This window comes from Megalobrama amblycephala, linkage group LG15 (genome assembly GCF_018812025.1).
Source record: "Megalobrama amblycephala isolate DHTTF-2021 linkage group LG15, ASM1881202v1, whole genome shotgun sequence".
Taxonomy (NCBI): domain Eukaryota; kingdom Metazoa; phylum Chordata; class Actinopteri; order Cypriniformes; family Xenocyprididae; genus Megalobrama; species Megalobrama amblycephala.
This window is the reverse complement of record NC_063058.1, coordinates 32,216,057-32,230,675: the sequence shown is the minus strand read 5'-3', so window position 1 is coordinate 32,230,675 and position 14,619 is coordinate 32,216,057. Positions and strand designations below refer to the sequence as shown.

The following is a 14,619-nucleotide window of genomic DNA, read 5'->3' as shown; positions in this document are numbered from 1 at the left end:
GACAGCAACTCTGTCTTACAACTGATTCCAATAGAGTTTGATGTTACATTAACATTCACATTCATTCATAATTTATATGAAGTTAGAATTTATGTAATTAATAATATTTAACAATTTGAATGACTAATTTTGGGCATTTTACATAGTCTTTGTTGTGACTTACAACTGATTCCAATAGAGTTTAATATTACATTAACATTTACGCATTTGCCAGACCCTTATTACACTGCATAAAATTTGTGTTAAATGCATTTTAAATTGGTCTGAACTATGTTTAGTTGCCGTGCCATTCAAATTGTCCACTGTTTTGTTTTTTGTTTTTTTTTCAAAAATGTAATAGTGCATTCTGGGAAGGAATGCATGCTGTGATGCATTAGAATTTGGCCAAAAACCAAGCATAATGTTACAGAAACATGCCTTAAAATGCTGTCCATGTAGGCAGCACACTAGAGATAATGACACGTGTGTGTGCATTCAGATATCGACGAGTGCTCGGAGGGTTTGGTGCAGTGTGACACACACGCCACCTGCGTGAACTTACCTGGTTGGTATCACTGCGAGTGTCGTGAGGGTTACCATGACAACGAGGTGTTCACTGCAAACGGAGAGTCCTGTAAAGGTACAGTTGTCCAAACACACACACACACACACACACACACACACACACACACACACACACATACACACACACACACACACACACACAGTTCTCAAGCACTGAGCATGTTTACACACACTCACCTCCTCCTCCTCCTCCTCCTCCTCCAGACATCGATGAGTGTCGGACGGGCCGCAGCACCTGCGCCAATGACACCGTGTGTTTCAACCTGGACGGCGGATACGACTGCCGCTGTCCGCACGGGCACAACTGCACCGGAGACTGCATCCACGACAGCAAGGTCAAGCACAACGGACAGATTTGGGTCCTGGACAATGACAGATGCTCCGTGTGCTCGTGTCAGGTCAGTGAGAGTGATGCATTATGGGTAGGCTGTCATCTTTGAGGTCAGGGTGAGTGTCCTGTGAAAGCCGTCAAGGGCATCATGGCCAAACAGCGGCCATCAGGTTTAACTGGACAGCACATCACCATAAATCACAAGCACCTGACTGTGTCATCCTGAGATGTGAAGGACATATGCATAGGTCACATGATCAGGCTTTAAAAGATGTTTATCAACAACATTTGTTGCATGAAGTCCATTAAAACACACAAAAAACCTTGACCTTCAATTTATTAAAAAACAAATGGAAAAAGTGCAAAATAGAATAATGTAAGACAGTACAACAAATATGACCATGATCTGTAAAAATTTCAGTTTTAAAAATGTTATTTCTCATCAAAAATATTATTTCTTCTTTGTAAAATTAATTGCTATTTTTTATAAAAAAAATAATTGTTAAATATAATATAAATAGTAAAAATATAATAATATTGTATTTAATATATAATATAATTACAACGTTATATTTAAAATATTTTATCAATATTATTAGAAAAGATTTTTTTAAAATTCTGTGGTAATTTCTTTATAAACTTCATTGTAATTCATTATAAAATAATTTTTAAATATAATATAAATAGTATAAAATATAATAATAATGTATTTAGTATACTTTATAATTATGCTGTTATATTTAAAATATTTTATCAAAATTTTAATAAAATATTTATTTTAAATTCTGTGGTAATTTTCACATGATTCAAGTAATGATACCAGAAAACTTAGGTAAAATCACATTGTCCAGTCTTATTTCTTGAATATATGCTCAAATATATGCCAACATATTTAGTTAAATTAAATGTAATTGTTTTTATCCATAATGAATGATGAGTTTAGCACATGCTGCTCTGCTTTCCTCTCAGTTTTGTGCTGCTGTTTTAATCGGAAGCGCTTGAGGAGTCACATTTTCATTAAAGCGATTGACCTCCATCAATTTGGCTGGTCACAGTCGGTAATTAAGTCTTTAATTGAAATGTTTTCTTGCATCTGGAGGAGACGACGAGCACGAAGCCTTTTCAGATATTAAATAATCAATCTACCAATTATGCTGCTCATGGTGAAGGACAGAGTGAACGAATCAGTCTTAATCAGCCGATACCGTTTAATTGACGTGGAAGAGGGAGAGCTGTCAATCAAAATTAGACTCTGGCCGCTCGACTGAACATGACGTGTGCGACGAAAACTTTCTCTGCTCGTGTCACAGGTCACAGAGTTATCAAGGGTATTTGCTTTACTCGGTTTGTCTTCTTGAAACGATATTCAACCAAAAACAAAGGACAAAATATTTAGAGTCAAATGATCTTTGTTAACAGTTCATCTATGCTTTCATAACAATCTCTTTTTGTTAGAAACACTTTAGATTTCTTGATTTGACCATTTAAATGATAAATGTCACATTTTGAGATGCACAAGTTCACATGATCACAAGAACAGGCTTTGAAAGAAGTTTATCAACAGCATCTGTGGCATAATGTCTATTGAAATACAAAAAATGATCATCAATTTAAAAAAAAAACAAATGGAAAAACTGCAGTTACAGTAAGATTAATTATAGGCAGTACAACAAATATTACAATACGTAAATATTTAGAAGAAAAACATTAAAATACATATATACTGTACATTAAATAATTTTCATAAAATAATGTTTAACTTTGTATATATATATATATATATATATATATATATATATATACACACATATATACAGTACAGTCCAAAAGTTTGGAACCACTAAGATTTTTAACGTTTTTAAAAGAAGTTTCGTCTGCTCACCAAGGCTACATTTATTTAATTAAAAATACAGTAAAAAACAGTAATATTGTGAAATATTATTACAATTTAAAATAACTGTTTTCTATTTGAATATATTTCACAAAGTAATTTATTCCTGTGATCAAAGCTGAATTTTCAGCATCATTACTCCAGTCTTCAGTGTCACATGATCCTTCAGAAATCATTCTAATATGCTGATCTGCTGCTCAAGAAACATTTAATGTGTACAATTGTACAAAATATTTGTGTACAATATTTTTTTTTTTTCAGGATTATTTGATGAATAGAAAGTTCAAAAGAACAGTGTTTATCTGAAATCTAATCTTTTGTAACATTATAAATGTCTTTACTGCCACTTTTGATTGATTTAATGCATCCTTGCTGAATAAAAGTATTCATTTCTTTAATTTCTTTTCAAAAAAATAAAAATAAAAATTCTTACTGACCCCAAACTTTTGAACGGTAGTGTATAATGCTACAGAAGCTTTGTATTTCAGATAAATGCTGTTCTTTTGAACTTTCCATTCATCAAGGAATCCTGAAAAAAAAAGTACACAACTGTTTTCAACATTGAAAATAATCATAAATGTTTATTGAGCAGCAGATCAGCATATTAGAATGATTTCTGAAGGATCATGTGACACTGAAGACTGGAGTAACGATGCTGAAAATTCAGCTTTGCATCACAGGAATAAATTACTTTGTCAAATATATTTAAATAGTACACAGTTATTTTAAATTGTAATAATATTTCACAATATTACTGTTTTTTACTGTATTTTTAATTAAATAAATGTAGCCTTGGTGAGCAGACGAAACTTCTTTTAAAAACATTAAAAATCTTAGTGGTTCCAAACTTTTGGACTGTACTGTATATATATAACAATGTGTAAGTATTTTTAAAAACAATATATATATATATATATATATATATATATATATATATATATATACATTAAATAATTAAAAAATAATCTTAACACATATATATATATATATATATATATATATATATATATATATATATAATTAAAAAATAAATAAAATATATAAAAATATATTTAAAAAAACATTTATAAATATGTACTTATAAATATGCAAGGATACAAGAAAATAACTGAGATCTGTGATAAATAACAAAATGTTTGTTCGCCTAGAAAAGTATTTCCAATCAACTGTGGTAAAAGCACTGTATTGCACGGCCTAGTGTCTTATTTAATAAATATATTATGTGCAAATATGTGTTGAACATATTTTGTTAACCATTAATTTATCAAAAAAACAAAAAAGAAAAAAAATCGCAGTTGCAGTAAGACAAAGCATTTGAATTGTTTTAATTTTAAAATGTTGTAATTTTAGTAATTTAAAAAAAAAACATTTAAAAAATATATATTTAAAAAAAACATTTATAAATATGTACTTATTAATATGCAAGGATACAAGAAAATAACTGATATCTATAATAACAAAACGTTCGTTCACCTAGAAAAGTATTTCCAATCAACTGTGCTAAAATCACTGTATTGCACGGCCTAGTGTCTTATTTAGTAAATATATTATGTGCAAATATATGTTGAACATATTTTGTTAACCATTAATTTATTAAAAAAAAGAAAAAGAAAAAAAAAAATCACAGCAAGACAAAGCATTTGAATTGTTTTAATTTTAATTTTAAAATGTTGTAATTTTAGTAATTTAACAATTGTGGTGTTGTTTTTTGAATATGTCTATATAGGTTTAAAATTTTTATTTCAGTTTTTAAGTTTTAGTTATTTTAGTACATAAAACTAAATGAAAAACAGAAATGTTGTAATTAGATTAATTTACAGCTAGCTCTTTTTGCTCTGGTTTTCTTGACGTGTGTCTTTCACCTGTGCAGTCGGGTCGCGTCATGTGCAGACGGATGGTGTGCGATTGTGACAATCCCACGCTGGATCTCTTCTGCTGTCCGGAGTGTGACCCACGTCTGACGTCTCAGTGTCTCCATCAGAACGGCCTGCTGACGTACTCCAGCGGAGACACCTGGATCGAGAGCTGCCAGCGCTGCCAATGTCTGGTGAGACAAACACCACACAAACCATTAACAGAGCTCACCCTTCCATTTTACCACTGTAATGTGATGGAAACAAGAAAAACGATTCATGTACTTGTGCACTATTCCGTTTTGTAGTATAAAAAGTGATATTAGTGTATTAGTGAAAATATCAAATAGAATTTGTGCACTTCAAATACCTGGATGATGCACTTAATTAAACAAAGTGTAGAATGTTGGACACTTCATGCTGTCACAGATTTCCTTATAAGGGAGTGGGAGGGGCTTTAGATGCTGATGATGAATGACAAAATAACTTTGAGTAATAATCCAGCATTTTATGCGATATACCAAAATGTGCATAAAAAATAGGTGGATGGACACATCTATTTTTGATCTCATGTTGACTTTAAATCACTAACTGCACCAATAACTGTGTATGTAAAAATACATATTTTTGGCCCCTGATAGAGAACGTGAGTTAGCGGCCCCCAGGAAATTCGAGTTTGAGACCCCTAGTGTTTTTCCAAACTCAATAATAATCAAAGAACAACAAATAAACGCAGCTTGATAGATTCTGAGCTCCTCGTATTTGCTATGAATCTCCGATGCTCCCCACCGAGTGTTCGAAACGCTTCTGCACGCCAGAGAAACACCTCTCCTCCTCCAGCCATATGCTTGTCAAATGCTAATGTCATATTTGCATTCATGAGGGGGATTTTGTGGAAGAAACCACCTTGTTGTGACCCCCTCCTGCTCGGCTCTTTTCCCACACCTCATGTGTGCGGTGGGCGGAGGCCGCGGCGAGTCTCTTCAGAGGTGCGACTCGTTGTTCTACAGCTCCAGCCTTGATCAAACGCAGCCCTCATTAACACTGGCGCTCCGAGGGGCCGTTACAGCGGCCGCTGCATCACAGCGCTTTCATTCTCTGAGAGCATCTGCATGAAGACAGACTGGAAAAAATAGAGAGAGAAACATCAGGGATATTTACAATAGGCCTGGAAAAGTAAAACAAATTATATATATATATATACTGTATATATACACACAATGTTCTTGAAACAGGCAACATGAGGTCATGTGACAACAGTATAGCATACTACAGTTTGAAACGTTCATCACTGTGTAGTAAGCAGTATATAGAGCACAGCGTGCCAGTATTCCATTATGAACGTTCTGCAAACACAACTACAGACTGATAAATATGCATCCTGGAAAATATTTTACATTCGATGCAGGAAAAATGCAGATGCTGCAATAAACGCACAGCGCTGGTCAATAGCTTCGGTAAACACGTTTCACCCTCCCAGCGCTGATAACCAGCCGGACCACATGAGATCAAAACAGAATCAGAATCTTCAAAAAGACTTGTGCATCTCACACAGCTTTCAGAGCACTTCCTGTGTGTTACCGTGGCGATAGCACAGCAAACCCCGCTGAAATGAAAACGCTCGGCGAAATGAGGCCAAATCTCTGCTTAGCCAGATCTCCAGCGCAGCCTGAAATATATGACCTGTATTTAAGGATGTATTGGGGAGTCAGTGCTTTGCTGTTATTGATAGCTGGTGAACCAACAGAGACCCGCGCTCAGAAATACCCGCTCACACGCATGCAATATAGCTGAAATGATATTGTTTTCAGCCGCCGGATGAGCGTTTGAGTGTTATTGTGGCGCTTCAGGTTTAAATGTCAACTTGATTAGGTCTCAGTATCTGACATTATTGCACTGAAGCTTTTTTACTTACAATATTGCAAAACACCTGCGATGCATACGTGTGCTTCTTACTGTGCATCTCAATGTGAAGTTAAAGGCACAATATGTAAGATTTTTGGATTGAAATATTCAAAAACACTAGAACAATGTTATATATTTTGTTGACTTGCATTATCCCAAAATGTTTCCAAGAATGTTTAAATCCAGAGAAATAAGCAATTTTAACCAGGACGCAGACCGTGTCAGTGCATCGCATATCAATGACTTTTTGTAGAAACTATGGAAACACCAAAGACGCTTTAATATATTATGTGTTTTATTAGACAGGTGAGCAACTGTTTGGACACATTCAATCTACAGAAAACTAATCATGTTATATAGCTCAACACAGTAAGTCTAATTGTTTAAATTATTTACCGCGAGTACCATGTTTTACCATGACTAACATCGATCTATCTTACCGCAGTGTGCAACAAGTGTCTCATAGCAGCCTCCGAGTGAACGCAGAGTAGCATTATAACAACTTTCAACACACAAATGTATCTAATATGATAAACAGTGCTGTGTTACCTCACATACGCTTGACTGGAAGAAGTGGAAGCGGTGACTGTGGCATAATAAAAGTCCTCATTAGCAATCGCTCTAGCGGCCTTGTTCTGATCCAACATCACTCTGCCCCCGCTCTGCTTCATACTACAGTAACGTTAATAATTTCATCCATGAACATGATTTCTGCACGAGTCCCATCCCGATTCTTTTCCACCGGCTGTAGAAAATCAAGGCATCATAAAGCTACACCTTTGTTTTCAATAAGCGACCTCTAGCAGCGAAAATTTACATAGTGTGCCTTTAACATTTTGAGTTATTTATTAAAGACCCATTACATCAATATTGTACTTTTTCGCTCATGAAAAAATGACAAAATTAACTTTCAGCACATATACGCATTTATGATTTACAGTCTTTCCCTTCAGAGAGTACAAACCCAAGTTTGAAAAAATTAAGTTTTGGGTCAGTAATATTTAAAACAAATTATTACTTTTATTCAGTAAGGACGCATTAAATTGATCCAATTAAATTGAGTTTCTATTTCAAATAAATGCTATTTTGAACTTTCTATTAATGAAAGAATCCTGAAAAATAAAATATATCACGGTTTCACAAAAATATGAAGCAGCACAACCATTTTCAACATTGATAATAATCATAAATGTTTCTTGAGTTTCAAATCATCATATTAGAATGATTTCTGAAGGATCATGTGACACTGAAGACTGGAGTAATGATGCTGAAAATTCAGCTTTGATCACAGGAATAAATTACACTTTACTATATATTCACATAGAAAACAGCCACTTTACATTGTAATAATATTTCAGAATTTTGACTGTATTTTTGATCAAATAATCGCAGACTTAGTGAGCAGAAGAGACTTCTTTCACAACCTTTAAAAATCTTATCAACAGTATATATGTAGGGTTTGAACCTACAACCTTTCAGTTATCCACCCGGACCTTTGCTTCAGCAGTTTCACTGATGTATTCTTCATTTTTTTGATGTGCTCTTCAGCAGGGTGAAGTTGACTGCTGGCCTCTGTCCTGCCCTCCGGCGGACTGCGACTTCACGCTGGTGCCCGAGGGCGAGTGCTGCCCACGCTGTGTCTCTGACCCGTGCCAGGCTCACGCCGTCCGCAATGACATCACCAAGACCTGTGAGGACGAACACGGGATCACGCGCTTCAGTGGCTCTTCCTGGGTCAAACACGGCACAGAGTGCACGCTGTGCCAGTGCAAGGTACTTACAACAAACAAACAAACAAACACACGGACAGAGAGAAACAGGAAAGATGATCAAACATATAAACAAGCAAAACATGACATACAAACAAAGAACAAAACAACAGCATACAGTTAAACAAACAGAGACAGGTAAGCAAAGGTAAAACAGTTACAGTTAAACAGATACAAAAGTTATGTGATCAAACAAACTTCAGCATAACTGTATGTCTGTTTGTATGACCTTGTAATTGCATGATCGTTTGCTTGACTCTAAACAAGCAAACCAACAATCAGACCCCCCCCCCCCAGAACAAAAAACAAAAACAAAACAAAAATTAATTATAGAATTTATAACAGGCAGACATTCAATTAGATGATACAGTATACAGACAAAACAAAAACAAGAAAACAAATACAATTAAAAAAAGATAAACAGCACAATTAAACAAAATTAGATGGTCAAACAAACTTTCTTGCATGATTGTTTGCTTGTCTGCTTGTTATTTGTTCATCTCTCTGTGTGATTGTCTAATTGAATGATCGTTTGCTTGACTAAACAAACTTCAGTCATTGAATGAGTCATTGAATCATTCAAACCGCTTTTTAAATAATTCATTGAAATTTGGCATTTTTTAATAGACTGCAGCATTTAATATTAAAGTAAATTATGTTATTTTGTTTTGTTGTCTAATTCAGAATCTGTGTGAACGTCTAGTTGAACGATTGTTTGCTTGACTCTAAACAAACAAACGTAAGACATTGAATCATTCAAACTGCTTTTTAAATAATTAATTCAAATTAATTAAACATTTTTTTAATAGACTTTGGCAATTAATATTTTGTCAGAATCCTTAAATTAAGTAAATTATATGTTATTTTGATTAGTTGTCTATTCAGAATATCTCTGTGTGATTGTCTAATTGAACGATTGTTTGCTAAACAAACAAACCAACAAGCAGGCAAACAAGCTAAGTAAACAGATATTTAATCAGATTTCAGTCTGACTCATCGTTCATTTCATTGCAATAAAATAAAAAATAACCATAATATACTTTTATATTATTATTTTTTTTCTAAAAATCACTCAATTAGATGATCAAATACACAAACAGTGTGATTTATTGTTGTATATAAATTTCTATTATTGTACTCCCAGTGTGTGATGTATTTTTCCTCGTCTCTTCTCCAGAACGGACACATCTGTTGCTCAGTGGATCCCATGTGTCTTTAGTGGCTGCGCTCGACGCGAACAGCACCTGTACAGTCTCACGCGACCGTCCCCTCCACAACCCTCCCCGAATTTATGCCAAATATGAAAGGTGTATAATATCAGACCGACGCCAGCGTACCCGAGGAGGCCATTTCTGCACAAACAAGGACTATAAACCCACGACGAGAAACGAAACACAAGCACTGCACACGCCGGCATGACCACACTGGATGTTTAAAGAATAAAACATTGGTTCATTTTTATCTCTTTGAAGATCACAGGATTGTAGAAATTTTAGCTAGTAAGTAAATCTTATCGTATTTCTCTTTTGCCTGGTTATGGAAGTCGACGCTATTCTGTGTTTCTTTTTCAATTAGCTTTCTGTGTCTGTTTTTCTGTCTAGATTTTAAATTATTATATGGCTTGTTCTTGTCTTATGGTGAATAAAATATCTCCATTTCCATTTATGGATGAGTTGACCTTTCATTTTCCCTAGCGGCGCGTTACGTTTCCCGAATGTGTCGCTCAGCTAATGCCGCCTTACGAGGTGATCAGCGAGTGTGCTAATTAAATGGCTTTCTAGTGACCTTCTCTGCTACCTGAAACATCATCATTATCTCCAATCTCTCAAGCAGCTTAAATATCCCACCATTCACGGTTGACCGTCCCGTAAACTTCGCTCACCCTTGAACGGAATTCAGAGGAACAACTGCGGAATCCGAATGCTTCCTCTTCCTGTATGTTTTGAATATTGCATGAATATTTAGCAGCGTTCCGCTGCATCTCCTGTAACGGCATCAGAACGGCCTCATGAATATTCAGCAGGTGTCGAGGTCGCTCGGGAAACAGGACTGCGCTTTCCTTCAGGTCACTGTGTGAAAGTGTTTCAGAGACACAGATATCAGTCAGCTTCTATGAAAAACAGCTCCAGCTTTCCAAACTAAAACTGCTAATGGCTAAAAGCTGAATTATATTCGTTCATTATACTTTTTTGCTAATGTTTCATAAATATTTAAAGAAAAGTTTCTTCGTTCCAAACCTGTATGACTGAATAGTTCAATTTGAGCATAATTGTGTCAGCTTATTTTGTCTGTCTGATTGATCATCTAATAGCATCATCATTTGCTTGATTATAAACAAACAAACAAACAAACATATTTGCTATATAATATATATCACTTTATTTGAGTATACTGCATGTATGCAGATAAAGCTGGATGTACTCAATATCCAACTTCATACATACAGCTGTGTGATGATAATATGGTTCACATTTTGCAACAATATAAGCAGTCACTCAGCTGAGATTTGATATAAAGTATATATTGCTTTATGTGAGTTAGAGCTACACGATTAATTGTTAAAAGATTGCGATCTTATTCCTAAATGACAGTGATTTAGCTCTATACCACACAGAATCATTATTTCTGTCTTAAAATAATTCAGATTATCACAGAAGTACCTGGCTAAAAATTTATAGTTTGGATATAAACACTGATGCCTTTGGTAGCGATCAAAATAGAGTAAATCAACTTGTCGCATCAAATATTGATTGTATCAATGACATTGTTACACCAGTAGGTGGCGACAAGTGAATGTTAAAAATGTGTTTATCATTGAATCATTCATTCAAGAGATTAGTTTAAAAGTGCTGATTCATCCAGCAATGAAACAAGTCTTCATGAGTGAGTCATTGAATCATTCAACCCACTTTTTAAATAATTCATTCAAATTAATTAAACATTTTAAAATAGACTGCAGCAATTAACATTATATCATTATTATACATACATATTATATATATTTATATATATATATATATATAGAGAGAGAGAGAGAGAGAGAGAGAGATGCACAATTTTTTTATCTTTGCAAAATGTGAACTATCTAGTTAGAGTATTATAAGGTGCTATTTTGAAAAATATCATTCTACTCTTATTATATTTATATGTTCATCTGGCAGAAATAGTGTCATAAATAGTAAAAGTTAGTATGGTAGTATTTAATAGAGCGTAGAATGCAGGAAATTAACATTTAGTACATATAAAGTCTCTCGTTCTAAACACATTTTGTGTGACGAGTCTCAGTGAGCTGCACTAAACATGATCCATCATTTAAATGACAAGATAAAGATCCGCTGTGACAAAGGTGGAGGATAGAGAAGGTGCATGATGTGTGACGTTACATGTTGTCCCGTCTCGATGGCTGTTCATTCTCATTTAGACGAGAATCTGTGTGCTCAATTGAAAATCATGTGTGTGATGGTTTATGGATGGTTATGACCTTAACCTGAAGCCAGAGCTGTAAAAGAAGCTGCACGAGGAAGATTCAATTCCTTGACCACGACTAAACATGTCAAGGATATTCTGCTGTTATTGCAGCAATGAAAACATTTACATTTTACATAAATAATAAAGGAGGTACTAAAACTGGAGCATTTATTAGGCGCTTCTTTATGTACATAAATTGAAGTCTTATATGTGTGCACTGGGTGCAGATCCTCGTCCCACATGTATCTTCACCTGCGCCCTGCTGCGGCGGGTTAAATCGCTCCTGGATGCCATCTTCCAGGGGTCAGAGGTCGCCAGAGACAGTGGGCAGATGTAACTGCTGTCCTCCAGCAGGTCAACGCTGAATGCTCCTTAAATTGGATAGAAATGCAGTTTAATTTATCTACAATTCAATCACAACCATCAGATTTAATACAGATTTAATACTTAATACTGCAAAAAAATTATATCCTACATCAGTACTTTTGTCTTGTTTTCCAGCACAAATATCTAAACATTCTTAAATCAAGATACATTTACTGGAGAAGAAAAATGACTGAAGATATTAAGTCTTGTTTACTGACAAAGTTATCAAAATTAAGTGACTTTATGCTTAAAAGAAGAACAACTATCTGCCAATGGGGTCAGAAAAAAATCTTTTCACTTTGAATTAAGATTATTTTTCTGACCCCAGTGGCAGATATTTTGTAACAACTCCCTTGATATATTTGTCAGAAAACAAGACTCATTTTGCATCTCAAGTAAATGCATCTTGATTTAAGAATGTTTGGATATTTGTGCTGGAAAACAAGACATAAATACTAAGGAAGAAGATTTTTTTTTTTTTTTTTTTTTTGCAGTGTAAACACATAAATAGAGATTTAATATCTCTTACCCAACCATTTCACTGACATGAACATCAATACTAAGCAGGTTTGTACTTCTTCTGACCGTTCGATTTCCTGCCTAATGAAACTGAGGGTTTGGATTTGATTATTCAATTATGGTTTACCAATCTGCCAAGAAAACAAGTCAACTAATTCAGTTTTACTGCAAGATGGTGTTTTTTTCCAAGAACATATTTACACATGGAATTTCAGCCATGTGACATGCAATTATATCCTCCACAAAACTCCAATCAATCACATCGCTATTTGCCACAGTGGATTACATTCATGTACTGCTTGTTTCTCTGTAAAAACTCGGATTTCTTGGCCGCAACTTTTCCCTTTCGGCTCAGATCTGCTGATGGGGCCGTTTCTGTGGATTATGCGCTCAGGGTTCAGGACGGCGTCCAAAAAACACTCCCCTCGCCCGCTGCGTTTGATCAAGAATTCATGCATGGAGTTGAGTTTGAGTCGAGGCCGTCACACAACACGAGGACTGAAGCGATGCTGAGGAATCAGACGCAGTTTAAAAGAGCAGTTCTGACAAAAAAAGGAGATTTATTCATCATTTAATCACCCTCATGTCATTCCAAATTCTTTTGACTTTTACTTTGTCTTCTGTGAAACACAATTAAAGAAAATTATGGCTGTTCTTTCCAATGTAATGAAAGTCAAGGGGGCTTTTGCATGAAGACACCAAAACATTTTTTTCCCATATAGTTGATCAGGCGTTTTCAAACTGGGGTCCAGGGAAAATTTTAAAGAAATTTTAAAGAAAAAAAAAAACAATGCAAAAAGTAATAAATTTTATTTCGGACCTCAGCGACCACAGAACGAGAGTGTCGGGCCGCCTCCAGTGTTCGGGACAGATTTGGCACAGGTGCCATATGTGCCCAGCGTGCTTCTCTCTGGACGTGGCACTCGGCCAGCGGCAGGACAGAGGAGTCCCAGCATGCACCGGCCTGATTCCAGCTGGCTCCTAAATGACCAATTTACTATCAGAGAGAAAAACCCACCGCGACAGATGCTACGACCTACGGGAGCTGATATTACCGTTTCTGCTAGCTATTAATGACTGCGCAGTGATGATGTCAGGATACGCTTGTGTTTTACAGTGACCTACACTTCAGAGGAATCCCATTGGCTGCAGAAGTCAATCATCATTTTAGTGTCAGCACTAAATCCTGACCCATTCAATGTCCTCTAGGCTTAATGCTGCGATTCAAACCAGAAATTCAATTTCAAACCTGAAAAAATACAGAATAACACATGAAGTCAGACAATCAACTTGGAAACGTTGAGATGCAGGTGTATGATGTCAATGTATGGAAATGTATGTAGTCAATAATAAACATTCATTTTTATATAAGTAAACTACTTTTACTAGTGAGTCGGTGTTCCTATATTACATAACAAAAACACTTGCAGAGGGTTCAAAACACGGTCAATGATCCACTCGTTCCAATCATAAACCAGCAAGTGCTAGGATTAAATTCAATAGCATCATTTATGCTAGACTGTTTTGTTAAACAACAGCAAAAAAGGTACATTTCATGTGCATTTCCATTTATTTGCTGGTTCTAGCTGGTTTAAGCTGGTCTAAAGCACCTAAAACCATGTGCCAGTTACATAAACACAGCCATTGTTAAAATTGTGTCTTAAGAACAAGCCTGACCTACTACAGTATTTTCCAGAATATAAATTGCGTTTTTTTTCCTTATCTGAAACATGCTGTGACTTATAATCCAAAAAGTAATTTATATATTGCAATTAACATACTCATACTGAATGAAAGAAATATAGCCCAGTTCCCACTGCAGGAACTTTCCCCAGGAACTACGGACTTTGTGGTGGTACTCTGTGTGTTTTGACCACAGGAACCAGAGTCTAAATAAAGTTCCAGGTAAAAATTCCCCCTCAGAAAGTCCCTGCTCACGAGGTAGTACTTTTT

General features: G+C 35.2%; 1 protein-coding gene across 1 annotated transcript in view; it reads left to right on the top strand.

The window, feature by feature from the left end:
- nell2a (neural EGFL like 2a) overlaps positions 1 to 9,978 on the top strand; it is a 94,973-nt gene extending 84,995 nt beyond the window's left edge. Inside the window, exons 16-20 of the mRNA XM_048159107.1 lie at positions 479 to 619; positions 769 to 962; positions 4,657 to 4,833; positions 8,093 to 8,317; positions 9,491 to 9,978. Coding sequence (XP_048015064.1) covers positions 479 to 619; positions 769 to 962; positions 4,657 to 4,833; positions 8,093 to 8,317; positions 9,491 to 9,532 — 779 coding nt within the window. The 3' untranslated portion in view covers positions 9,533 to 9,978. The remainder of the gene's footprint in view (positions 1 to 478; positions 620 to 768; positions 963 to 4,656; positions 4,834 to 8,092; positions 8,318 to 9,490) is intronic.
- Positions 9,979 to 14,619: the final 4,641 nt, after the last annotated feature.